The sequence below is a fragment of the Penicillium argentinense genome, assembly GCF_028826775.1.
Source record: "Penicillium argentinense strain IBT 30761 chromosome Unknown utg000005l_segment0_segment0, whole genome shotgun sequence".
Taxonomy (NCBI): domain Eukaryota; kingdom Fungi; phylum Ascomycota; class Eurotiomycetes; order Eurotiales; family Aspergillaceae; genus Penicillium; species Penicillium argentinense.
Genome location: NW_026622664.1, coordinates 4,105,242 through 4,128,615, shown reverse-complemented (window position 1 = coordinate 4,128,615; position 23,374 = coordinate 4,105,242). Strand labels below are relative to the sequence as shown.

Here is a 23,374-nt window from a genome sequence, read left to right as displayed (position 1 = left end):
GCGGCGGAAGGGTGCTGTAGGTTCTGGCCATGTAAAAAGTGTCATTAATGAATCTCCAAATCAATGCGATTCAGCCCTACTGTACTTCCGTACCCCAAACTGCCAAAGTGAGCCAGCAGGCGGCGGCGAGTGGTAAACGAAGCCTGAGGCAGGCAAAAGCGGCGCGACGATCGACTCCACTCTCCGACCTCCGCACCGCCTTGAATCAGCCCGCTTCTCCCGCACTGAGACCGCAGGACGTGAAGAACCGACACAGCTCCAAGTTCCTGCGCGCATCAGTCCCACCTTCGATTCCTCAATGTGGCGACCCGGCCACGGCTGCGATCTCGTTTCGGACGTTCTGGGAGGAACCCACCTTTGATTCGTTCGACGCACACACGGCCATGGATCGCCAAAAGAAAAGTATGCGTCTGCAGAGCTCCCCGTTCCCCTCACTCAATCCGCTAACTGATTCTGCGCTACAGGAGAGCTTCGCGACCTGAACGAGAAGGCCTGGACGGGCGAGACTGGTACGTTGTTTCCTCACTCTCTTCTCCGACCTCTGGCGTGCAGCGCGGGCTAACCATGCTTTCTCTAGATATCTTTCCTGTCAGCAAGTCTCTCGATTCGGCCCTGAAGAAGAACACTGCTTTCATCAAACGCTTGCGAACTGGAATTACCGCGTCCGCCCTCTCCACCTTCCTTTCCGATATCCGCACCCTTTCCCTTCACAAGTACCTTTCCGAAATCATCTCCGCCTGCTATGAGGGTCTCTCGAAACTGAAGACGCCGGGCGAAATCGCCGTCGGCGTCGAGATCGTTTGCGCCCTGCACCAGCGGTTCGGGCCCGCTGAGTTCACCCGTTACATTGGTTGGCTACTCGGTCGAGGCCTTATGTCCCCGGATAAGGCCGCTCTTAAGCAGCTGAGCCAGGAGTTCCGCGAGCGAGAAGAAAAAGACCGATTGGCTCGCCACCGGGTCCTGCTTCGCGTTGTCACTGAGCTTTGGCTCGTGGGCGTGTTGCGGACTCTCGATGATGTTGAACGACCTGATGACCTTGGCGTGAAGGCGAAGGACTCCGCCACCAACAAGGCTTCGGAGCCTCCTGCGCCGAAGCAGAAGTTCCTCACGACCACGCGCGATGCGGATAAACAGGCGGAACCGTTTCCTTTGGAAGTGCTGAAGGAGTTGCTGGGTCATGATCGGGACCATGCGAATTTGCCTTTGGTTGTTCTTTTTGTCAAGAGCTTCAGCTGGGATATTCTTGGTACGAAACTTGCCGATGAAGGACGGAAAACTGTTGAGGCTGATGGAGCTACGACGGCGGCTGGTGGTGATGCGCAGAATCCGGATGCTGCAGCTGCCGAAGCGGACCCCCCTTTGACATCGGAGAAGACTCAACTGCGATTCAAGAATATCTTGAACCGGTACCTGAAGGATGTTAAGGAGCATGTTGTTAGCGATCAGAAGGCATTGTCAAACCAGAGTCGTCGCAATGCTGAAGCATACGTCAAGAGCGGCGAAATCTTCGAGGACCGACAGTCGAATTTCGAGAAGCAGACGAAAACACTCGAGAAGCTCGTGGCTAACACCCATGTGCTGTGTGAAGCTTTGGGTGCCGAGATGCCTGATCTCGCTCAGAAGGAAACTACGGATGCCTCTACCAGTGGTGGTATTGGTCTTGTGAAGACCACTGACTATCTTCGTGGACAAGGCGATGGGGCCGGAATTTGGGAAGACGAGGAAGAAAGACGCTTCTATGAAAACCTCGTTGACCTGAAAGGCAAGGTGCCCGCCGTACTGCTGGAGGATGGCAAAAAGAAGAAGAGCGAGGGCGAAGACGCTGGAAAGAAAAAGACGGACGGAGAGAGCACGACCGAACCTTCTGAGAAGACCGAGCCTGCGGAAGACAAAGCCACAGCTGAAGCGGATGATCAATCGACGGCCATCGCCAATAAGACTGTTGGTGCACAGGTAGACGCTCTGCTCGGAAAGCTCCCAGAGTTGCAGACCAAGGACCAAGTGGACGAGTTCGCCCTGGATTTCTGCTTTGTCAATTCGAAAGCATCCCGGAACCGACTTCTTAAGGCCGTTTGCGAGGTCCCCAAGGGCCGTGTCGACCTTCTGCCACTGTACTCGCGTTTGGTGGCTACCCTGGGCCAATATCTTCCCGATATCCCGCAAGGCATCACGACCTACCTCGATGAAGAGTTCCGAAGCCTGCAGCGCCGCAAGTCGAAGGAGTTCCTCGATCAAGTCCGCATGATGAATGCGCGTTACCTTGCGGAGCTGACCAAGTTCGGCGTGGTGCCCGAGCACATCATCTTCCACTGCTTCAAGGTTTCGCTTGACGATTTCTCGCGCAAGAATATCGAGATCATTGGGAACTTGCTGGAAAACTGCGGTCGTTACTTGCTTCGCAACCCCGAGACATCACCTCGCATGGCTTCTTTCCTCGAGACGCTTAGTCGGAAGAAAGTTGTCCAGGCTATCGGTCAGCAGGAGCGTATGGTGATTGAGAATGCGATTTATTACGTGGACCCTCCTCCCCGACCCGCCATTCAGCAGAAGGAACGGACTCCCATGGAGCAGTACATTCGCCGACTGATCTATCTGGATATGAACAAGCGCAACTACACCAAAATCCTCAAGTGCATCCGCAAGCTCCACTGGGAGGAACAAGAGGTTGTCGACATTCTGGAGCGTGTCTTCAGCAAGCCTGTCAAGGTCAAGTATGGCAGCATCCACCTTCTGGCAATCCTGGTGAGCGCCTTGTACCGGTACCACTCCGAATTCGTCATCGGCGTGGTCGACAACGTCCTCGAGAACGTCACCCTCGGCTTGGAGCAAAACGATTTCAAGTTCAACCAGAAGCGCATCGCGGAAGTCAAGTATCTTGGAGAGCTTTACAATTATAAGATGATTGATTCCCCCGTTATCTTCGATACTTTGTACCGCATTGTGACTTTCGGCCACGAGGGTGGCACCCCCATGCCTGGCAAGATCATTCTGCTGGATCTACCCGATGATTACTTCCGGATTCGCCTGGCTTGCACACTCCTGGATACCTGCGGCCACTGCTTCGACCGTGGCTCGGCTAAGAAGAAACTGGATTTCTTCCTCACGTTCTTCCAGTACTACATCTTCACGAAGGATCCAATGCCCATGGACATCGACTTCCTCGTCCAGGATACGTACTCTGCACTCCGACCCCAGTGGAACCTCGCCACCGACGCGGACGAGGCCACCCGCCTGTTCAGTGAAGCCGTTGCTCTGAACTACAACAAACCAGACCAGGAGAACACCGCCGAGGCGGACGAGGATGATGTGGAGAGCAGCTCTTCCGACGAGGGTCTTGAAGAGGACGCCATTCCGATGATCGACGAGGAACAGGAATCCAGCGATGAAGGTGAAGCCGAGGCATCTGGACCGAATGCGGAGCCGGAAGAAAGTGACTCTGAGGATGAACATATCGTCGTCACGCGCCAGGAAGAAGAACTGGACCCCGAGGCCGAGGCTGACTTTGACCGCGAGTACGAAAAGATGATGTCTGAAAGCGTGGACTCGCGACGCTTCGAGCGCAAACACGTCTTCGACATCCCGCTGCCCATGAAGCGTCCGGCTCGCGAAACTGCCCCTACTGATCCCCAGGCCGAGACTGAAGAGCCACAACCCGTTGCCCCGAACACGATGGCCTTCTCGCTCATGACCAAGAAGGGAAACAAGCAGCAGGTAAGTGGCCACCTTCCCTGTGCGTGCATGACCAGGAACAATGATTAACTCGATTATAGACCCGAACCATCGACCTCCCCTCGGACTCCAGCTTCGCCGTCGCAATGCGCACCCAACAACAAGCCGATCGCGAAGAACAGCAACGCATCAAAAACCTGGTTCTGAACTACGAAGCCTCGAACGAAGAACCCGCTGAGAGTGAGCAAGAATCCCCCATTGAACCCAACCTGAACAGGTCTAACCCCCCTCCCAACAAAAGACGACTTCGAAAGAAGAATACCAGCAAACCAGCGTCTCGACAAGCCTGCTACAAGCAGGACTGCGTTCCGATCCCGCAAACTCCAACTGAGTGATGTCAACTGGTAATGAGCTGTTGAATCTAGGTGAATTTTTTCACCTAAAATCTCGCTACAGCATTGCCAGGACAAGGAATGAGAAAGCAACTGAACCAACCATTTTCAGAAGACTCACAAGTCCTTCTATGTGTTCGAGTAATCTACCTTGCGGTATTTCCACCTCTGAAGAGCCCGGCACCTTTCCACCCCGGCACAACCGCCTGTCTGAGTAGGCGACTTCCCACTGGGATTCTCGCGTCCTTCAATTTCAAGGTTGTGTCCCCTGACATCTAATGGCATTGTTGTGCGGTTGCTGCCGTTTAACCGGCGCCTTTGTGTCTCGAATCGGATGGTTTGAAGACTCGAGGCTGCGCTGGTTTCGGCTGACACTTTTTGTCAGGTGAAGGGTGGTGCGTTTAAGCAAGTGAGCATCACTTTGCCTTGTTTTTGTTGCCTCATTTGAGGTTAGGTTAGGATAGTTCAATGCCATGATCTATCTATCTATGAATTTCATTCTTGTAGCTTGTAGGTTCCCCTTGGTACCCCCAAGATACTTGGAGAAGTAAGTTCCCACCCCCACCTCCAGGCGGTGTAATAGGACAGACATTTATCGTATTCTGTTTTACAGACTATCGATACTACACCCTAAGTATGTGAAGCGAATGAACGATGATGCAACAAGTCTATTCTATTTTCCCTCTGTGTCCAACCCAATGAGGACATAGGGCATATCAATACACTAAGTTACACGCATAGACAGGACCAACATAGGAGCGCAGAATGGGGGAATGAATATGCTGAAAAGATAGGGGAGGAAGATGCAAGTGAGCATTGGACTCGGGGAAACGGCGAGAGCATCGGAATTTTATATAATACACACCCCCGATCCCGAATTCCCACTTACATGTTAGAGGAGAGAGTAAGGTGCCGCATTCAACACCTCCACCGTTCGGGGAAGTGTGCCGGCCAACCTAGATGGCGTCAAATAAGATAGGTAGAATTCGACATAATTCATTTCGAGACCTCCTGATTCTTCTGCTCGGCGTCGTGGGCAGCCTTGGGAACCAGCGCCTCGCTCTCGGCGTGCTCGCCCTTCTCGACGTTGTCGGCCTTCACCTGGGTTTTGGCGTCTTTGGCGCGAGCCCGCTTCTCCTCGGGATGCGAGGCAGCGTCAATATCGGCGGCAGTCGGTTGCTCGGCCGGAGCAGCGCCCTCGGCCTCCTCGTCTTCCAGCTCGGCGCCGTACACGTCGGGGTGGGCGCGGAAGCAATTTTGCATACCCCTGTTCATCTCGTCAGTAAATGTCTCAACGAAACAAATCAACAAGAAACAGCATACTGGAACTTCTCAATGCAGTCAATGCCCTTGGGCTCCTCCTGCGAGTACACGAAACAGCTGAAGGCCGCCTTGAACTCCTCTCCGCATGGGCCGTGCGCCATGCCACCCAAGCACGGGCAGTCCCAGTTGATCTCGCCGGTCTCCGGGTTGAAGGCAGCTTCCTGGCCAGCTTCCTCCTCGAGTTGCTCAGGGTTCACACCACCTTCCAGGTTGGCGGATTGGGGCTTCGGCTGGGACCGGGCGGCGGCTTCGCGCTCTGCGCGGATCTTCGGGGTAATGGAGTCAAGGGTCTCGGTGGTTCCATTGCCGTTCTCCTTCTGCGTCGCGAGAATCGAGACTATATAGAATGAGATGGGGCAATTAGTAAACGAATTCACAAGGCCGAGTGGTCATCAACAAGGTAATGCCGGGATGCGATATTCGGAACCTGGCTGGATGGAGATCGAGGGACGGAAATCGAGGGACGGAAGATGAATTGCGACAATGACATACAGGAAGGTTCCTTCGAGAATGCGCTGCTGGTGTTGTAATAGTAGATGGCACCGCCGGCCAAACCGAGGCGGATGACGGTGTTTTTCCAGCTTCTCGACTTCGTCGGACCGGTGCTTATCAATCGTCTGCTGGCCGGGCCACAGGGCGCGGCGACGGGTGCGCGGGCGAGCGCTCGTACGGCGGGACGGAACATTATGAGAGAATGTGAGAACGAGACCGCAATGGACCTCCAGAGGGCGCGGGAGGGGAGGAGGGAGGAGGAGGGAAGCGGAGGGAGAAGTTGGTGGAAGAAGAGTGGATTTCGGCCTGAGGTTTGCCGGCCAGTCACGTTGCGCGGATCAGCCAGTTCCTCCGGCTGGTTCAACGGCACGCGACGCTCCCCGCGCAGCTTCGGCTTCAGCTTCAGCAGTTCGCCGTGCACGCCGCTGAGTATCGCGTGGCTTGTTCAGCATGGAGTGGGATCCCAGTCGTTTCTTCCGGACTGAGGATAGTCCTTCTCCGTACGCTTTGCTCGTGCTGAATCAGCCAATCAATGAGAAGGCGTTTCGAGCACTACGTGAGCATGGTGAGTACAGGAACTGCTGGCGTAGACATGTATTCTACCCGGAAGTTATAGAAAAGGAAGTACTGACTGCAAGCAGCTTCTTTCATCATTTGCGCTGATGGCGCCGCGAATTATTTCTATGAAATGATGAAAGGTCACGGGACAGAGTCTACAGAAGTAAGATCCCTACAACCCCCGAATTCTCTATGAAGAATGCCCGAAATTTCTTGAGACCTATTCAAGAGCAAACTGGTTTAAAATATGGTTATCCAAGAGTACAACCTAACATTATCTATTCAGCTACCCGACAAGATCGTGGGCGATCTGGACTCGATCCGTCCAGCAGTGAAAGAGCACTACGAGAAACTGGGCGTATCAATCTACAAATACCAAGACCAATACCTACCAGACTTCGCCAAGTGCCTGAAATACATCAACGCAAATGCAACCGAGATCATCGCATCTTCCCACCAACAGCCTGCTACAGGAAACACGACGTCAACAAACTCGGAAAATGCACAGTCAGCTGCAGACGCAGAGCAAAACCAAAAACTCGACATCGTCATCCTGGGCGGTCTCGGCGGCCGCGTCGACCAAGCATTTTCCCAAATTCATTATCTCTACATGATGTCCCAGACCCAACAAGAGATGCTCGAAACAAAAGCACGACGCGTAAATGAAGACGACGATCACAGCCGCTCATATATCTTCAAGCAAGCTTCCGGGGGCCAACTTTACCTCGTCTCTGAGGCGAGTATTACGTTCATTTTACAGCAAGGGAAGAATACGATTCACACGCCTGGTACGAAACGTCCGGATCTTCCGCAGGCTGAATCGCGGTCTGAGGATGAATCGCGTAAACGGAAGCGAGATGAAGAGAAAGAACCGGAGTACTTCTTTGAAGAGAATATCGGCATTATCCCGCTTACGGGTCCTACGTCAATCACCACGGAAGGATTTGAATGGGATGTGCAGGATTGGCATACGTCAATTGGAGGAGGCCCGTTGTCAACCAGTAATCATATCCGCGCGGATGTCGTCTCGGTCGAGGCGCCGGTGCCGATACTATTCACCGTGGAACTGGCTGAGAGGTTTAGACGATGATGGAAGAACTACCCTCGGGTACGTTGTACGTGTGATGAGACGGATTGGACATGAGCGATGAATAAGTTTCTCGGTCGTTTACTACATTGATACTTTGCTCGTCGATACCTCCCTATAGGCTCGGACTTTAAGGGAACTAAACCACACAAAAACCAAACGCATTAAAAATCTGCGAAGAAAGTAGAGGTCGAAACCTCTAAACGAAAATCGCCAATACCAAAACCAGAGAACGCCAAAATCCAGGCGCCTTCTCTGGCTGAAAGAGAGACCAGGGATGGAAGAAGGGAAGAAGGGAGTAACAGAAAACAGTCGCATATCGCATCGTCGCATATCCAAGACACTAACACTCGAACCGTAAAACCCCGCGAGCCTTTAAAAACCCAGGAACATAACGTAGCATAACTCAACATGGGAATCCACACGACACGCCTCCGAAAACAAGAGGATATCATCCAAAAAGACCAGTCCGGACAATAATTACTCATGTGATGTACCGAAGTAGCACAACTGGGCAGTGGTGTAAAACAGCAATGACGAAAACAAGGGAAGGAAAAACACCAATAACAAAATCAATCAGCACTGCCATAAAGAGAAGTTCCCATTGCCTGTCTGCAAGCCCAGCTCGATCGAACCTCATGTACAACCCCAAGACAGACAACCTATGTGCTGTATTCAACAGGGGAAGAACCCTAATGGCGTCGCAAGATGGCCTCGTACAGGGCGCCGATAACGCCAATAGCGGTTCCAGTCAACATACCACCCCAGTGACCCGGAACGGAAGCATTGACCCGCGCAATGGTGAAGTTGCTGTACAGAGAGAAACTGAGACGGTCTACATAGACCTTGTACACGAGCAAGGCCTTCGCAATGTTGAAAGTGAGGGGATCAAAGCTCGCGCGCTCCGCAGCCGCAGAACGACCCCGACGCACCGCACCCCCGGTGGCAGCCTGCCAGCTCAGGTTGATAAAGTAAGCCGCAATCAAAGGCAGGACCAGACCACTCAACAGCCACAGCGTGAAGGGAGCCCAGAAAGACCCGCTTAGCAGGACGAACAGATCCGGAACCTTGATGGCGATGGAGGGCAGGTAGATCGCCTCGACGGCAGGGGTGGTGGTCAGGTAGCGCAGGGGAATGAGTTCTTTCAGGACACTACCTCCCTCGAAGAGCAGGACGATGGTCTCAACGGCCTTGAGGCTGCTCAGTGATGCGCGGAGAGCGTGCTGGTACTCCAGAACGCCGGAATCGGTCCAGGCCGTCTCGAGTCCCTCGCGCATGCGCGTGGTTTGCCGGTCAATCGCGTCGGTCACGATGGCTGGGGATGGGGGCATGTTCTGTGTTGTGGACTCGAACACGGAGCGCACGGCACGCGACGATGAGCGGACGGCCGAGGCGGGAGTTCTGGCAGTCTTGGGGGTCTTGACAGTACTGGCGTCTTCGGATTCGCTGTTGCAATTTGTTAGAATGTGCGGGTGGTGCGCGACGCGCCGTTGCGATTGCGATATGTGGGACAGCTTTGTTTTCTTACCTGGTGACCGGTTCCTTCTGCTTGAGGGACTTGCGACCAGGCGTCTTCTTCTCGGTTGCCGGGGTGAGCTCGACCTTGGGTTCGCGCTTAACGGGCGATGGCCCACGAGCAGGCGCATCGAGACGCTTGTAGTAGTCGGCAAGCTTCTTGTCGCTGCTCCAGGAGCGGTTGGAGCTCAGGTGGTCATCCAGCGCGGAGACGAGTTCACTTTTATTATAATCGTCATAGCTGTGAAGACGACGTAGGAGAGCAGATAGTTAGCCTTGTTCATCCGATGCGACCGCGACGTGCGCCGCTGGGGTGTTTTTGTGCGCGCGACGGTGTCACGGTGTCAACATACTCGCTCAATTTGGTGCGCTCGGCAATCTCAGCCAGTTCTGGCTTGCGCAATTTGTTCAGGAACGGTAGACCGCTGGACATGGTGGAGAATATGATACACTGTAGGGTTTTTTTGTGTGGTGATAGCCCAGCTGTTAAGCCCGGGTTGTCCAATGCGCGAAGTAGTTAGAGGGGAAAGATGCAAGGAGGAGGGGAATTGTTTACATCCGGCGATCGCCCAAACAAATCACGCTAGCGCGTTCCCTTCTGGCGCGAATTCCTGGGGAGCGCGTACGGGAAAATATTCAGCGTTGAATTGTTTTGTACGGAGAGAGTGATCGATTATTTGCGAATTTATACACTTATGTCGAAGAGAGATGTATGGTACAGGTGGGCTCGATGGCCCGTCTAGTCTATCACAAAGGGAGCTGGGTAGATGTACACGCGCAAACAAGCTCCCCGGCCCATAATACAAACGCATGCAAAGATAGTGCCAAACGCCACCCAAATGAAATACCGCCCAGATATGCATGGTACAAATCAACCCTAGGAAACTACAGAGGAGACCAATCCTCTAGGGCCTGGTACGCCTCCAGTTGTTTGAGCAGGTACTGATACATGACCAGCATGGTCCCGCTCTGGATACTGGTCCACACACCGCGCGGGCCCACGCCCCGGAACCACCCTGCGATCCCTTCGGTACGGTATATCATCTTGAGCCCGGTAAAGACGGACGAGGTATCCAACCGCGGAGTGCCGGGTGGTGGCACGGAGGTGGAGGGAGAAGATGTGAAGATGGGTCGAGAGTGTGCGCGAGAAGCTTGAGAATGCGATGAGCTCGGGGCGTGTGGCCGAGGGCTTTCCTTGGGAGCGTGATCATGGGAGATCTTTGTGCCCGATGAGCTTGGTGGGTGCTCCGGAGGGTTCTGCTGGGTCTGGATGCGGGTTTTGACAACATCCAGAGGGCAAGTGATCACACCCGCCATACCACCGGCGGTGGCAGCAGTCGCAATCTCGAGTCCCAGTCCAATATCGCGCTTGCCAACCCATTCCTTTGCCATCTTCTGTTCTTGCTCGTAAAAGGCGAATTGCAGCGCGGAGAAAGGCAGATCACGGAAAATGGTGGCCTTGTAGCCGTGGAAGAGAGCGGATAATCCCTCTTGACGGATGATGGTTCGGAAGGCATCGGTGGTACCGCGGTAGTTGTAGCCCGAGTTGAAGTGAGGATTGTTGAATCGACCTTGCAGTTGAAGTCGAGTCTTGAGCACCTCGGATGGTACATAGACAACGGAAGCAGCCAAATCGGCGAAGAAACCACCAGACAGGTATGACAAGCTGGGATTGATTCCTGAATCCAGCATCAACCGCTTGGTGAACTCGTATACTCCGAAGAAGATCACGGTGCCTGGAAAGGAACCCAAAAAGGCAGGTGTCACTCCACTGTAGAGACCTCGGCAGAATCCTTCCTGGCGATAGATAGTCGCATACGAAGAGCCCATCGATGTGTACTTGGGTGGGAAAGTTGGATCACCCTGCTGCCGGGTTTTGACGGTATCCAATGAATGCATTAGCATATCGCCGCATGATCCTCCAGTTCCGCCTGCCAGCATCGCCTGTTCCATCAATCTCCCATTAGTATTTGTCGCAGATAAGTAGATCCACGCAATGGGGGATCTGCAGTCGGAGTTAGCAACTTACATGAAGATACGGCGGACGGGGCTCCTCCTCTTCCCACATTGCGCCCTCCTGCGCATGGCGGCTGGCGCCGGAGCCTAGATCATATTTGAAAGCGCTTGATGATGAGGGCGTCGTATTTGTGTGGGAGGCAGGCAGGTCGCTCGCGGAGGTCGCAGTCGGGTCGGAGTTCGGTGTTGTCGAGAACAGGCCGAACACTCGCGAGGTCAGACTCATGGCAAGGCAGGCTGAAATCCCGAGTTCAGTCGGGACCGGAAGGAAACGGGGGGATGCTTTGAAAGGAAAGAAGCACCCCCGATCACATAGATATGTAAATATTATGGAACAGGTCAAAAGAGTGACGAGGAATGCGATGTGTAATGGGAGGGTTGCCGATGGGGCGGGCCCGCCTCAAATTTCTGGTCGGTGGTGTTTTTCTTTTCTCCGCCCGGTGGCCTCAGGCATAAATGCGTCATCGTTGGTACTGCCACTTCACCGCTTCCTCTTCGGGATGCGATCTATAGACCGAAGTCTACCGGATGAAGAAAATGTCGCAGCAGCTCTCCGAATTTGACTCGAAAAAAAAACGTCAATTAGCGGTACTTTGTCACGAAGGAACGAGTTATACGTTAAGACCTATCAGGTTACAAATAGTAGGTCTAGCCACTCAGATATCAAAGATCGGCCATTTGATGCATGTGAAAACATATATTTCAATTGCGTCGCCTCGGGTACTCTCGACGAAAACCCAATTGGGATCAAATGGCATTATGCTACGAAGGCGAAACACTTCGCAATTGTGAGATTGATGCATTGTTTTCGTTCATACGTCAGATTACTAGCTACTATCAAGGAGATGACTTCGTAATCGTGAATTTCGAGTCGATTTGCACTGGAGAAACACAATACAGAAAAAATGCATCGCAAAAGTTCTAGAGAGAATACCTAGGTAAAATATAAAAGGAAATAACAAAAGGCATGGCGTTACGTTGCGTATTGCATCATCAAAGCCGGAATATCCTATCCGACTGCCTCTTTTCTACAGAGACATTGCACTCTCGATTTCCGTACTCACATTCCCCATTGCTGCTGAACTATCTCACGTCCACAGTCGTGTTAAACACCTCGGTAAGGGTATATCCACGTCAGCACGCCCCAACCCCCTTTCTTCATGAACACACCGTTCACTGCTGAATCCATTGTAAAAGACTCAAGACCGGGCGTCCAGTCGGAAGACTTTGATCTTCACGTGGGAGTAGTTATCCGCCCGGTCGGGGTGGTCATTTATTGTGGCTTCTTGGCAGCAGCAGGGCCAGAGATGTAGCGACCAAGGTCGGTAGCCTCATAGCCCTGGCGCACAATGTTCTTGAAGGTCTCCCAACCCTGACGGAGCTGAGGGGGAGTGCTCTGGTGGGAGAGCGAAGCATCGGCGCGGGCGGTGAGCGAGCGAACAGCCTGTTGAACGAAGGAGCTCTGGGCGTAGCGGGCACGGAAGAAACCGAGGTAGACGAGCAGCAGAACCCAGCTACCCTTGGAGAAGGTAAGAGCGGACAGAACGAGGCGGGCCAGGAGGGCAATCTCAAGGGTGGCGACGATTCCCATGCTGGCATCGTAGTACTGCTTGATGAAGCGACCGATAGTCTCCGCAATAGGGTTCTGCTTGTTGGGGGGCTTGGAGTTGGGGGAGCCAGGCGAAGCTGAGCCAGCGGCAGCGGGGGTAGGATAGAGTGTCGGGATCAGGTACATGCGGCTGTAGGTCGCGACGTGGAAGACCGAGTACACACTGAAGGGAAGAAGGGCCAGGATAAGCTGGCGGGAGTACAGCCAGACCAGAGCCATGCCTGATCATGAAATGTCTTGTCAGCGTCTGCCGCATTCATGTGCATAAAAGAAGGCGAGAGGAGAAAAGAGTCTTACCAAGGTATTGCACGTTCTCATCGGAGATGAGCTTGGTGATGATCTGGGGAACACTGCCTTGCACACCGCGGGCGAAATGGCCCTTGTACACGACGATTCCATAGGTGACAGCGGCAGAGATAAAGGCCAGGCGGTAGACAACTATAGCGGTGGACGAGTAATAGTTGAAGGTGATGAACGAGAACAAGTAACGGAAGACCGCGAGGAGGAGCGTCAGATGCCTAAAAGTTGGTCAGTGATCACGAATTCTTGCTTGTGACGATCCATGAATTCTGAGGGTCGACGTACCCGACAAACCAGGCGAACCTGCAGGAAACAATCAAGTTAGCAATTGAAACAGCATCGATTGAAGCTTCACAAAGCTGCATAAGCCAAGCAGCAGGGACAAAAACTTACTGCAGAGTCTGGGCCAGGGCCTTCAGCCTCTCGCCCGTAGGCAAGTTCGCGGAGGGGGGAGGAGCCATGGAGGTTGGGACTCTTGTTTGTTATTGGGGGCGCGACGAGTTGAGAGGAGAGAGAAAAAGAGAGTCTGCAGCACGCAGAGGGTGAAGCAAGGGTGAAAAAGAAGAGAAAAAAAAGAGGTCACGAAGGAGGCTGGGGAGCGGGGATGAAGAGTTGTGTGTTACCTGTGCTTTCCAGCTCGGGAGCTAAGCGCCCTCTCCGCCTTCTGCCGCGGTGACGTCGGGTACTCGGATGATGCAATCTACATCTAGATCGGGCGCATCCATTTGTAGACGAGAATTGGTTGATTGCCCAATCCGGCAAGATAATTATCTGGCAGATATTGGTGGTATGGGCGACCTCGGTTCTGGCAGTATGAAGATGTGCTCTTTCGGCCGATCAGACCCAGTTCGCTTCGCGGCTCCCAGCATGCTCCAGCGTGTACTCGGATCCCTTGCTACAACCGTCGAGATGCATATGCTGGATCCAGATCGACACGGGCTTTCATAATCACTAAAAAGAACAACTTAGTCTAAAATCGAACAAACTTGAGATTTGGGGATTTCGGGCTTGATCGCTAGTGGCTGGTTCCGCTTCTGCCTTGCCAAGGTGCAAGTTTGCGAGGAAAAATTCTGATGACCTTGAAAGGAATGGATGGAGAGTGTATATGGATAGCTCTCATCATCCAAATCGAATAATCCGCAATGCCAAGCCGAGGAAGACGTGCTGAAATCAAGTGGCGGGAAGGACTGAATGAGAAGATGACAGGTACCTTGGGGTATGTACTCATAGATAAGGCACTAAACACAGGTTCCATTCAAATATTCATAGTTCTAGGCTTACCAAAAGTAATCTTTTTGTCTAATTTCAATTTGCGATAACATAGGAATAAAACGCCTACAAGCAGCAGATCTGGAAATGAGTTAGATTTGTGTGATACGATTATTATGTTTCTCTCAAGGAGAATAGGTTTTCTAGATCAGAACTGAAAATTCTGTTATGGATGTAGGAGATAAAGAGCTTCTGTATTCTATATGTGAGTAAATGACTGGTTCGGGTAGATGGTAAGATGAGCAACGAGGTGCGTCATTGTTCTGCTGATCACGTGGGGTTCGCCTGCTCTTTAAGGTTAAATAAAGGACCAGCGAGTGATCATGTCGACTGAAGGATAGGATGGCAAAGAAAATAGATAAGATTGTATAGGAGTGTAATAAGCACCGGAATGATTTCAAAAAGTACACTGGAACAGATTGAATTTCATAAATTCGAGCTGTACGGTGGAAGAGAAGAGTGCTAGGGGCCAGGGAGTGCAGAAAAGGATGCACAGTAATACATATGACGTGTGAGATAATCTGAGGAAGAAAACGGTGCGCAAGATCTCGGGGGCTGGAATTGTTAAAAGCTGTCTCACGTGAAGGCCTAGGAGCCTTCCTCTTTCTTAGTAAATACTGAGAACCTACAGTATCAATGGGAAGGTATTATGGCCAGTACGAAGACATCCATAAGCTCTGCCCTAGTTTGACCCTTCCTCTAAAATTCCATGCCTCATGTACATTTTATGAAGGTGAGGAAGGATCAATGTCTCAGCTCACAAGTTGAGGTTGTACAGCATAAGCGAATAGCCCCACAATAGCTTCGGTCCCCGCGTCTCAGCCTCGGAGGTGACCAGAGATGCTGAAATTTAACAAGGGCTATTCATCGTGAAATATCACTTGGAATAGAGCGGCATCAAGCGAATGGTAGGACGATAGTACGTCGTTTGCGCCCATAGAATGAATACTCGAGTGCTTGGATTATGAAACTCATTGGGGGCAGGAAATACGTAGAAGGGAAAAGCAAAGATTGGTTCCTTACTTTGTGCCGTTTTAAGAGTACGTACGGCAGAGAGATCTCCCTTACAAAATTCCTTTTGGAGCTGTTCTGCCTTAGCGACCTCCAGGCTGAAGTTTACTTGTTACACAACGCAAATAGTGCTGCATATATTATGTAGTATACGTCATGATAATCTTCTACTAGTATGACTTGTTTTCTTTTGGGGTCCAAGGGAGCACTTGCATACTGTTGCACTGCATATTTATTCTAAACGAATTGTGTTGAGCAATAGGTCATGTACATTGATCACACGCAACGGAAAGACAGATGGTGCAGTCATTTATACTCTGTCTGCATCAAAATCTACATTCTATCTGCGTACTCAACAAGGGGCTGAAGGACTGAACAGAAGCAATTAAAACAAGCACTGGGATGATTTAAAGCTTGCGACCAGCGACTGCCCGTTCTCCTGCTTTTTGCAATTTCTAATTCAAGCTTGTCACAAAGTCGGCTTGATTGATGATTGTCGCATCACTGCGCGTTCATTATGAAGCTGTTCCTTACATATCTCCCCGTGCTGCTAGCGGCAACATCCCAGGCCAGGACTCTCCGTACCACGACCTCAACCTGTGTTGAGGGACATCGCGAACAGATCCTCCCCGGCTATTGGGTCGAGTACAAGTGCAACGTCGCGCTCACTGGGTTCAAATACGAGGATGTTGCCACCGCAAAAGACTGTGCGGAACTTGGAAAGTTCGACAAGCGTGTTTGCACCTGGAAGGAAAGCACAAAAGTCTGCATCGTCGGCGACAAGAATGGCGATGAGGCTGGCAACCCTGGAGCTACCTGCATGATCCCGATATCGTCTCCGGGTTCAGGCTGCGGCGGATCTGACAAATCGTGCAACGACAAGCTGGAGAAATGCGAGAAGAAGGTGGAGGCTCTCGAGAAGAAGGAAGAAACTTGTAAAACGAAGGACGAAGCCTGCGAAAAGAAGGTGGGGGAGCTCGAGAAGAAGGTAGAGGCTCTCGAGAAAAAGGAGGAAACTTGCAAAAAGAAGGACGAAGATTGTGAGAAGAAGACAGAGGCACTCGAGAAGAAAGTTGAGAAATATGGACCAGTTTCGGTCAAATGTAAGTTTCTCACACCCCAACCCAAGTATGTCAACTAATTCATCATTGTAGGTCCTGCCAACGACAGAAAGTTGGTCGAGGTTGGAGGAAAGAAGTTTATTCTTCAATGTGAGATCGGTAAGCTGACCGAGTTTCCAGGGAGAGCAGAACCAGGCCGGACTAATTCTTCTCAGATACCTGGCTCACTAAGAAGGACATTGTTGGAAAGAAGTCAAGCTTTGAAGATTGTATCAAATACTGTGCAAACAAGGGCGATTGCGAGTTCCTTTCTTTTGGGCCTGGGTCAGGCAACTGCTATATTGCCAAGGACAACAAGAGCATCCTCGAGGGTACCAACAAAAAGGCCACTTTGAACATTGTCAGTGCTCAGCGAGTGCTATAGGAGGATTTTGTACATGCCAAAGCGCCGTCAGAAATATTATATCGCGCGGTAATCAATTCTTGTGTTTCAAGGTAGCTGAAACTAGAGAAAGGGAGAAACTCGAGTATTCAGAAAGACTCAGAAGCTGGAGCACTTGATTATTAGACAAAGAAGAATTCAAAAGCGATTTGTAGTCATGCCGATCCCAACACACTAAAGGCACTGGTTGGTCCACGTGACTATACGAGGCGTCTACCGCTGTTTTGTACTTTCCGCTTGATTTCCCTGTAACCAACGAGGCCATCTTCAAAGAGTCCCAATTTAGCATCGAGATACTCTGCTTTCTCAGATCCAATAGGCCATGACTCGTATCGGACACGATTTTCTGGCGAAACAACACTCGGAATCATGGTCTGATCTCCTCTCCCGCGCGGTCATCTGACACGAGTCGCCGAGTCGCCCTGAGGTGAAACAGAGCGACGCTTCTCGGCCTACGATAAACGAAAATACATGCTGGAACTGCAACGTTAGGCAGCGATGGGTGCATACTCCCCACCTTGGGGCGCTTGCAGTAGGGGCTCAGCCTCACCTTAACCTCGCCCAAAACCAGCAATCCTGCCATCCTCTGTCATGAACCCGAGATCCTTCACCACATAGCCGGATATGGAGTCCCAAGGTTCATTTGTCCCACGAGAACTATACGGTCGGATGGATATACGCTTTATCAGTGGAGACAGCAGCTGGCGAGCTGATGCTGGACGAGAGTCACGAGCCTTTCCCCAGTCTACCGAGAGACAACAATGCATACATCCTTGGAAGTATCGGAAAACGAAAAGGCGCTTCCACATGAAAAGTGATTTGCCTGCTTCTGACAAGGCCAATAGTTCTGCTTCAGTAGTGCTTGTGGTGACAGTCTTCTGCTTCGAGGCCTTCCAATCAACAGGTCCTCCAAATATCATGCAGATATATCCGGCAGAGGATTTGCGATCAGGATTATCACCGAATGAAGCATCACTAAAGAATGGAACAGAAGCAGGCAAATCACTTTTCATGTGGAAGCGCCTTTTCGACGCTGTTAAGTTCAATCCTGGTCACCCTGTCACTTTGAAATGCGATAATCAACAAACTATAGGGCTTTTGACTAAGGAATTACCCCAATTGCAGCATGTTGACATCCACCAGTATTGGCTACGTCAAGAAGTACAAGCTGGTCGAATCCCTATCCAATGGGTAAAGACATCCGAGATTGTCGCAGACGGTCTCACGAAGCTCCTTCCTCGCCAGAAGCATCTGGAATTTGTGAAATTGCTTGTTATGGAGGATGTTAGTCATCTTGTTGAAGAGCTCAATTGAGCTTATCCATTCATTTTGCAGCAAAATCCCTATGGAATCTTGCTGAGGGGGTGTGTCAGGAAAATGGTGATCGACACTGTATTGACTTAAACGAATACGCTGAGTTCGTATCGAAGCTTCAGACCAAGATCTCTCGCCTTGCTGCAAATTTTGCGCGACCGACCGAAGAAGATCGCTTATTCCAAGCGGACTATGACCACGTCGCAAATGGAACGCGCGTTAATTGCGATCAACCAAAACTGGTTTCGCGAAAGCCTCGACATCAAAAAGAGCCTGAGATTTACTATAGACTGATTGGATCTGCAAATAGGGTGTTCAAGGATGGCAAGCATCGAGATCAGCTGGCTCGGGATCTACGAGGAAGCCCTAGGGCCAAATGACCCATCCAATCTACTCATAGTCAACAACATTGGTGCTATCTACCGTAGACATAAAAAGCCATTAGAAGCTGAGGAGATGTACCAGCGAGCTCTGATAGGCAGAGAAAAGGCACTGGGCCCGGACCACCCATCCACTCTCAATACAGTCAACAACCTTGGGTATTCTCTACAAACATCAGGGGAAGCTACAACAAGCAGAGGAGATGTACCGGCGAGCCCTGATAGGGAGGGAGAAGGTACTGGGTCCAGAACACCCCTCTACTCTTGCGGTAGTCTACAACCTTGGTAATCTCTACAGTGACCAGGGAAGGCTAAGGGAAGCCAAAAAGAAAAGTATCAGCGATCGCTAGCTGGTCATGAAAATTTCTTTGGTCCAGAACACAGCGAGACTCGGTTGGATATCGGGAGATTGAATGAGCTATCACAGCGGATGAAAGATGGTGCCTAGAAGAGAGTCGATTCTAGAAATTCTCTTGCCAGATAGACCGGACAAACCAACTTTCTACAAAAACGGTCGCATGCATCTTTACCCAAAAAAGCCAATACCAACAACCTCCACAAGACTCCACACCCCACAAACTCCGCACCAAGAACCTGAACCAAGCTCAAACCTACACCACGAAAATCAATCGCAAATAGCCAAAGCCCAAAGCCAGGCCCTCCGATCAGTAGATCATACGACAATTAGGGCATGTACAGAACACGCCCACCACCACACCTACTAGTGTCCATTGAACTCTAATGTACTACCCAACACTACCTAGGTTGTGCGCACGGCTGTAAATCACATGCCGCCTCGGCGCCAGACCCGAACCTAAACTTTTCCTCCCGCAACCCCGCGATCTTTACTCCATCGGAAAATCAAGCCCATCCTTCCTTCGCTAGCGCTCGCGATCTCCCGAATACAGCCTATAGTGTGCCCGTGAAAATGGACAATCCCCACCGGTTGACGGGTGTCGTGAGAAACTATCGCGAGTCCCGCTTCTCCCCGCGATACGCTATACGCATCTTCTTGCACCGGGGCACATGTTACCCCGGAGAGGGATCATTGCTGCGGGGTTGAGTTATTGCAATTGGTTCTGGGATGAGACCGCGATCGGCTCTGGAATTTATCTTGTGCCGATTGGTGGCGTGAAGCGATTTTTGCCCGATTTATTAGTACTTACTGGTTTTACTAGTACACCAGCATCTTGTTGATCTTTCGTCGGGTTAAGTTTATGGGTACCCCGCCTCGGCTGGGCTATCTTATGATTTTGATCGTCCCGGGACTTGAACAGGTGGTTCTTGGGTGTTTGGATGGAATGGTTCGTGGGGTTTGGTCGAACCAGACCTTGTTATGCGGGGAAGATGGAGGTGTGGTAGCGATGTACTATTTGGGATTCAAGGTGACGGTGAAGAAGTTGATAGTTTGGTGTTCTGTGATTGACAGCTTTGACACATTTTTGAGGCTAATGGTCGCCGTTTGATCTTGGTTTTCCCTACGTTGCCACTGCTTAGCACGGTTTGATCTAACCTTACCATTAGGGATCCAAGCCATCGCTTCGACATTCCACCTACACCCCCTACCCAAGCATACACTACTAAACGACCATCAACGACACCCTCCATAATCTATTAAACTCCAACCCGATCCGATGCATACACTATCCAAACGCATCACTAGCTGACAGGCGTCAGCAACCTAGTGGAGACAGCGGCGCACACAGCCCAATGCCGTGCCCACACCACCAGCCGACGCACACCAAGGATTGCGTACTTTACCTGCCCGAGTAAGAGTCAACCACCAACCCAGAACCCCGGCAAAAAGCTATCGTCGTCGCCCTTGGCTTGGTACCTTTTCCACCTAGCCTTGGCTTGGCCAGAGTCTGACCTTGCACGAGGCTCATGCAGGAACGGCGCTCTTACCCCTTAGGGCTGGGGGCAGGGTTGACTCAGGCTGGGATGCCTGTTTCAGGCGTGGAACAATGGCGATGTCTTGGAGGGGTTCTAGATTGTTGGAGCTTTGAGAGTTTCGCGTGTTGCGGGCGCGATTACGTTGTGCCAAGGATCGGGGAGATGGGTTTTTTTGGGAATCCGTGCGGCGGGTCGAAGATGCCGTGTTCGTTGCGTTGATGACCGTCGTGAGACATGCCGGTGGATTGGAATGGGGACTGGATTGGACTTTAGGGGGTGTGGGACGTAACGCAGCTGATGTAGTTGGTGATAAAATAATAGTAATAGTACCATTGAGGATGATAATGTAGTAAATAGTGTAAATGATACAGGATAAAAAAAATAAAACCACATAAATCCTAACCTCGTAAAGCATGGGGGTAACAATAGCCAGCAATAGATCCAGACGCCGAGATAAAAAAATGTAAAAATTTCCCGCAACACCTCGTGAGCCGGAACAGGGGCAGGGGAACCCTGTTTGAAAATCCACTATTTCGCCTCCCCGCCTTTAACCCCTTTTAGAAAAACGAAACTCACCCGCTCTGGCCCCAATTCCACTCAACGGCTATCGTGCATGCCCATGTGCATGTCCATGTCCATACCCCTGCGCAAAAGTGGCCGAAGGGTCCCAGTCCCGCCCACCGGCAGAAGAGCTGGGGGGTCGAGGCCCGCTAAAGCTCATGGAGGGCCGGACGTATCGCGCCTCTTGTCCGAAGTGCACGTTTCGATCAAAGGTTGGACTCGGACTTGCCACGGGGCTCCGCCCCATCATGTGCGCGGGGCTGGGCGAGCGCATGTTGTACGTGTCGGGAGTCTTGATCGTCGTCGTCGTGAGCATCTCGAAGCCCTTGCTATCGTTGTAGCGGGTCACGTCGGCCGAAACGTATTCGTGACGCCGGCTCATGCCCCGGCGGAACAGATCCAGCCAGCCCACGAACATGGATGGTCGGGCGAAGAGGATAAAGTTCCAGAAGCCCACTAGCGAAAGGAGGTAGACGACTGCGAGTAGGGTTGCTTCGTTGGGACCCAGTGCGGAGGCGTATTTCTCGCACTTGTTCTTGTTGCCACCCGTTTCCATGAGACACAGGAGCCAAGGGAGAGCCTTCTTCATGTTCTCTGGGGTGGGATCCACCTCCCGGTCGAGGTTGATAAAGACGACCGCGAAGAAGATCACGTTCCCGATGATGATCAGCACGAGGGCCACGCCCCGCCATTGCAGCTGGAGCACGCGCTTGACTCGTCGGTAGGCCTGGCGGGCTGTGACCGTGCGCACACTTGCGGTGTATGAGGGAATCCCGGAGCTGTTCTCGGTGGTGGAGGCGGATTTGTCGAAGAGCGAGCGCAGGTAGATGTGCATGCAGTAAGCCATGGTGGTTAGCTGCAGGATCAGCGCTGCGGCCGCAAAAGCAATGATCGGGTACCAGTAGTCCTGCGCGCCGTGGTCGATGTTGATATGGCAGATCTCGCCAAATCGGAAGGAGACGCCCGTTATGATCATCATCACTGTGATGCCAATGATGGGGATTCCGAAACCACAGAGGAAAGCCCCCCACATGAATTTGGGACCGAGCACTTTTTCCCAACACACTTGCAGGTGGAAGGCGAGCGTTCGAATGAAACTCCAGATCACGACTAGCCAGCCACCGAAGAGGAGGAACGCACCAGAGAAGGCGCAAGAGAGGTCGGTGTACATGTCGTTGGGTGTGATTGCATTGTAGCATTGTTCAGGTCTGGCCCCAAGGGGAATAATGAACGCAATCTAAATGGTCAGCATTCAGATACTGAGAGTTATTCGGGTTTTTGATATGCCTACCTCCATGCAGCAAATGCCCAGTGTGAAGCAGATGCTCAGATAGTGACGATTCGTCCATTTGACGGGCAGAGCGGCGTATGAGACCAGGAGGAAAATGCAGAGCGGAAGGATGGCGACACTGATCCAGCTTGCGACGTCAACACGTTTCGAAGTGTCTGCGCACTGTTAGACGATAGTCAAGTATACGATTTTACTGGCGGTACTCACTATCAGCATATCGCCAGTCGGCGAGCGGACAGGGCAAGCAGCAGGAGACATTGGTCAGGGTTTCGCAGTATCGGCCGTCGGTGACTAGATTGTGTCGGTTTAGATTTGATTCTAACAGCAGACGAGTTGAGTGTACTTACATCCTCCAGTCGTCGGAAACAACGACTCCTGCAGGAAAGGAGAAGGGCAATGTCCATTCAGCGCCATGATGGGAAAGTCGAGGGCGAGCCCGGCATGCCCTAGAGAACTAACGCGCCAGCGCGACAGCGACGGAACCGCGCGCTCTGGCGCAAAGAATTGTCGAGGTCGAGATCGAAGATGGGACAGGTCGCGATCGCGGGGAGATTGAAGAAGAGAAGTGGGCACCCCTGGTATACATAGTGGTTGCAAGTCCTTGTGGAGGTACCTACGGTAGGCTCCCTCCAATAGGTGCCTCCACTCCGAGAACAGTTGCTACGGTCGAATTCCTGGCAGGTACAGGCTGGGCCAGTACCATAGGCAGACGGGCAGCGGGACTCCACCAACCAGGCCGTATGTGCTGGGATTGGCGATGGACACGGTCCTCGCCGCCCAGGGAACTCAATGGACGGAGCTTGGCGGCGAATTACTTCTCAGTTAGTCGTTAGGGTACGAGACAAGCGAACTGCAGGGGGTAGCGATCTCCACAGCCTTGCACTGGGGCCGGCTGAGGGAAGAGCCGTAGGTACCTGCGAGGACCTGCGAGGATGGGCATGTCTGGTACACTATGCACAAGGCAGCATGGATCGGCATACGGTCAGGATCAATAGCCATGTCAGGGCAGCTCCGGCGTGCCTACCACGGTCACAATGGTTCTGGAAGATATGCCGATCGTGAACCACGTTCGGGCCACGTTGGGCTCGTTCCGTAACCCGGGAGTGAGCCATATTCCTGGGCAGTGTCAGACCGTCTAACCTTGCACCTGGGATAGTATCTCGTGCATACCTCAGGGTAGTGGCGATCTGC

At 52.0% G+C, this 23,374-nt stretch overlaps 8 protein-coding genes across 8 annotated transcripts; 3 read left to right on the top strand and 5 right to left on the bottom strand.

The window, feature by feature from the left end:
- Nucleotides 1-47: 47 nt before the first annotated feature.
- Nucleotides 48-4,077, top strand: N7532_006335 (regulator of nonsense transcripts 2; the record flags this gene model as incomplete). Its single annotated transcript, XM_056618829.1, has 5 exons — nt 48-402; nt 465-509; nt 578-3,711; nt 3,771-3,909; nt 3,971-4,077. 5 exons carry the CDS (start codon nt 48-50, stop codon nt 4,075-4,077), a joined length of 3,780 nt encoding a protein of 1,259 aa, XP_056474988.1.
- A 980-nt stretch (nt 4,078-5,057) lies between these two features.
- Nucleotides 5,058-6,069, bottom strand: N7532_006334 (coiled-coil-helix-coiled-coil-helix domain-containing protein; the record flags this gene model as incomplete). The annotated part of the gene is made up of 3 exons (XM_056618828.1): nt 5,058-5,328; nt 5,385-5,721; nt 5,877-6,069. 3 exons carry the CDS (start codon nt 6,067-6,069, stop codon nt 5,058-5,060), a joined length of 801 nt encoding a protein of 266 aa, XP_056474987.1.
- A 257-nt stretch (nt 6,070-6,326) lies between these two features.
- On the top strand, nt 6,327-7,524 carry N7532_006333 (thiamine diphosphokinase; the record flags this gene model as incomplete). Its single annotated transcript, XM_056618827.1, has 3 exons — nt 6,327-6,441; nt 6,518-6,597; nt 6,721-7,524. 3 exons carry the CDS (start codon nt 6,327-6,329, stop codon nt 7,522-7,524), a joined length of 999 nt encoding a protein of 332 aa, XP_056474986.1.
- A 689-nt stretch (nt 7,525-8,213) lies between these two features.
- N7532_006332 (uncharacterized protein) lies at nt 8,214-9,469 on the bottom strand (the record flags this gene model as incomplete). The annotated part of the gene is made up of 3 exons (XM_056618826.1): nt 8,214-8,967; nt 9,050-9,277; nt 9,390-9,469. 3 exons carry the CDS (start codon nt 9,467-9,469, stop codon nt 8,214-8,216), a joined length of 1,062 nt encoding a protein of 353 aa, XP_056474985.1.
- A 452-nt stretch (nt 9,470-9,921) lies between these two features.
- On the bottom strand, nt 9,922-11,278 carry N7532_006331 (putative mitochondrial carrier protein; the record flags this gene model as incomplete). Its single annotated transcript, XM_056618825.1, has 2 exons — nt 9,922-10,980; nt 11,066-11,278. 2 exons carry the CDS (start codon nt 11,276-11,278, stop codon nt 9,922-9,924), a joined length of 1,272 nt encoding a protein of 423 aa, XP_056474984.1.
- Nucleotides 11,279-12,325: 1,047 nt separating this feature from the next.
- N7532_006330 (uncharacterized protein) lies at nt 12,326-13,422 on the bottom strand (the record flags this gene model as incomplete). The annotated part of the gene is made up of 4 exons (XM_056618824.1): nt 12,326-12,882; nt 12,959-13,179; nt 13,247-13,264; nt 13,355-13,422. 4 exons carry the CDS (start codon nt 13,420-13,422, stop codon nt 12,326-12,328), a joined length of 864 nt encoding a protein of 287 aa, XP_056474983.1.
- A 2,336-nt stretch (nt 13,423-15,758) lies between these two features.
- On the top strand, nt 15,759-16,382 carry N7532_006329 (uncharacterized protein; the record flags this gene model as incomplete). Its single annotated transcript, XM_056618823.1, has 1 exon — nt 15,759-16,382. The coding sequence occupies one exon, from the start codon at nt 15,759-15,761 to the stop codon at nt 16,380-16,382; it is 624 nt and encodes a 207-aa protein (XP_056474982.1).
- Nucleotides 16,383-20,935: 4,553 nt separating this feature from the next.
- gprM lies at nt 20,936-22,597 on the bottom strand (the record flags this gene model as incomplete). Its single annotated transcript, XM_056618822.1, has 4 exons — nt 20,936-22,129; nt 22,184-22,338; nt 22,391-22,474; nt 22,531-22,597. The coding sequence occupies 4 exons, from the start codon at nt 22,595-22,597 to the stop codon at nt 20,936-20,938; spliced, it is 1,500 nt and encodes a 499-aa protein (XP_056474981.1).
- Between the last annotated feature and the right edge of the window lie 777 nt (nt 22,598-23,374).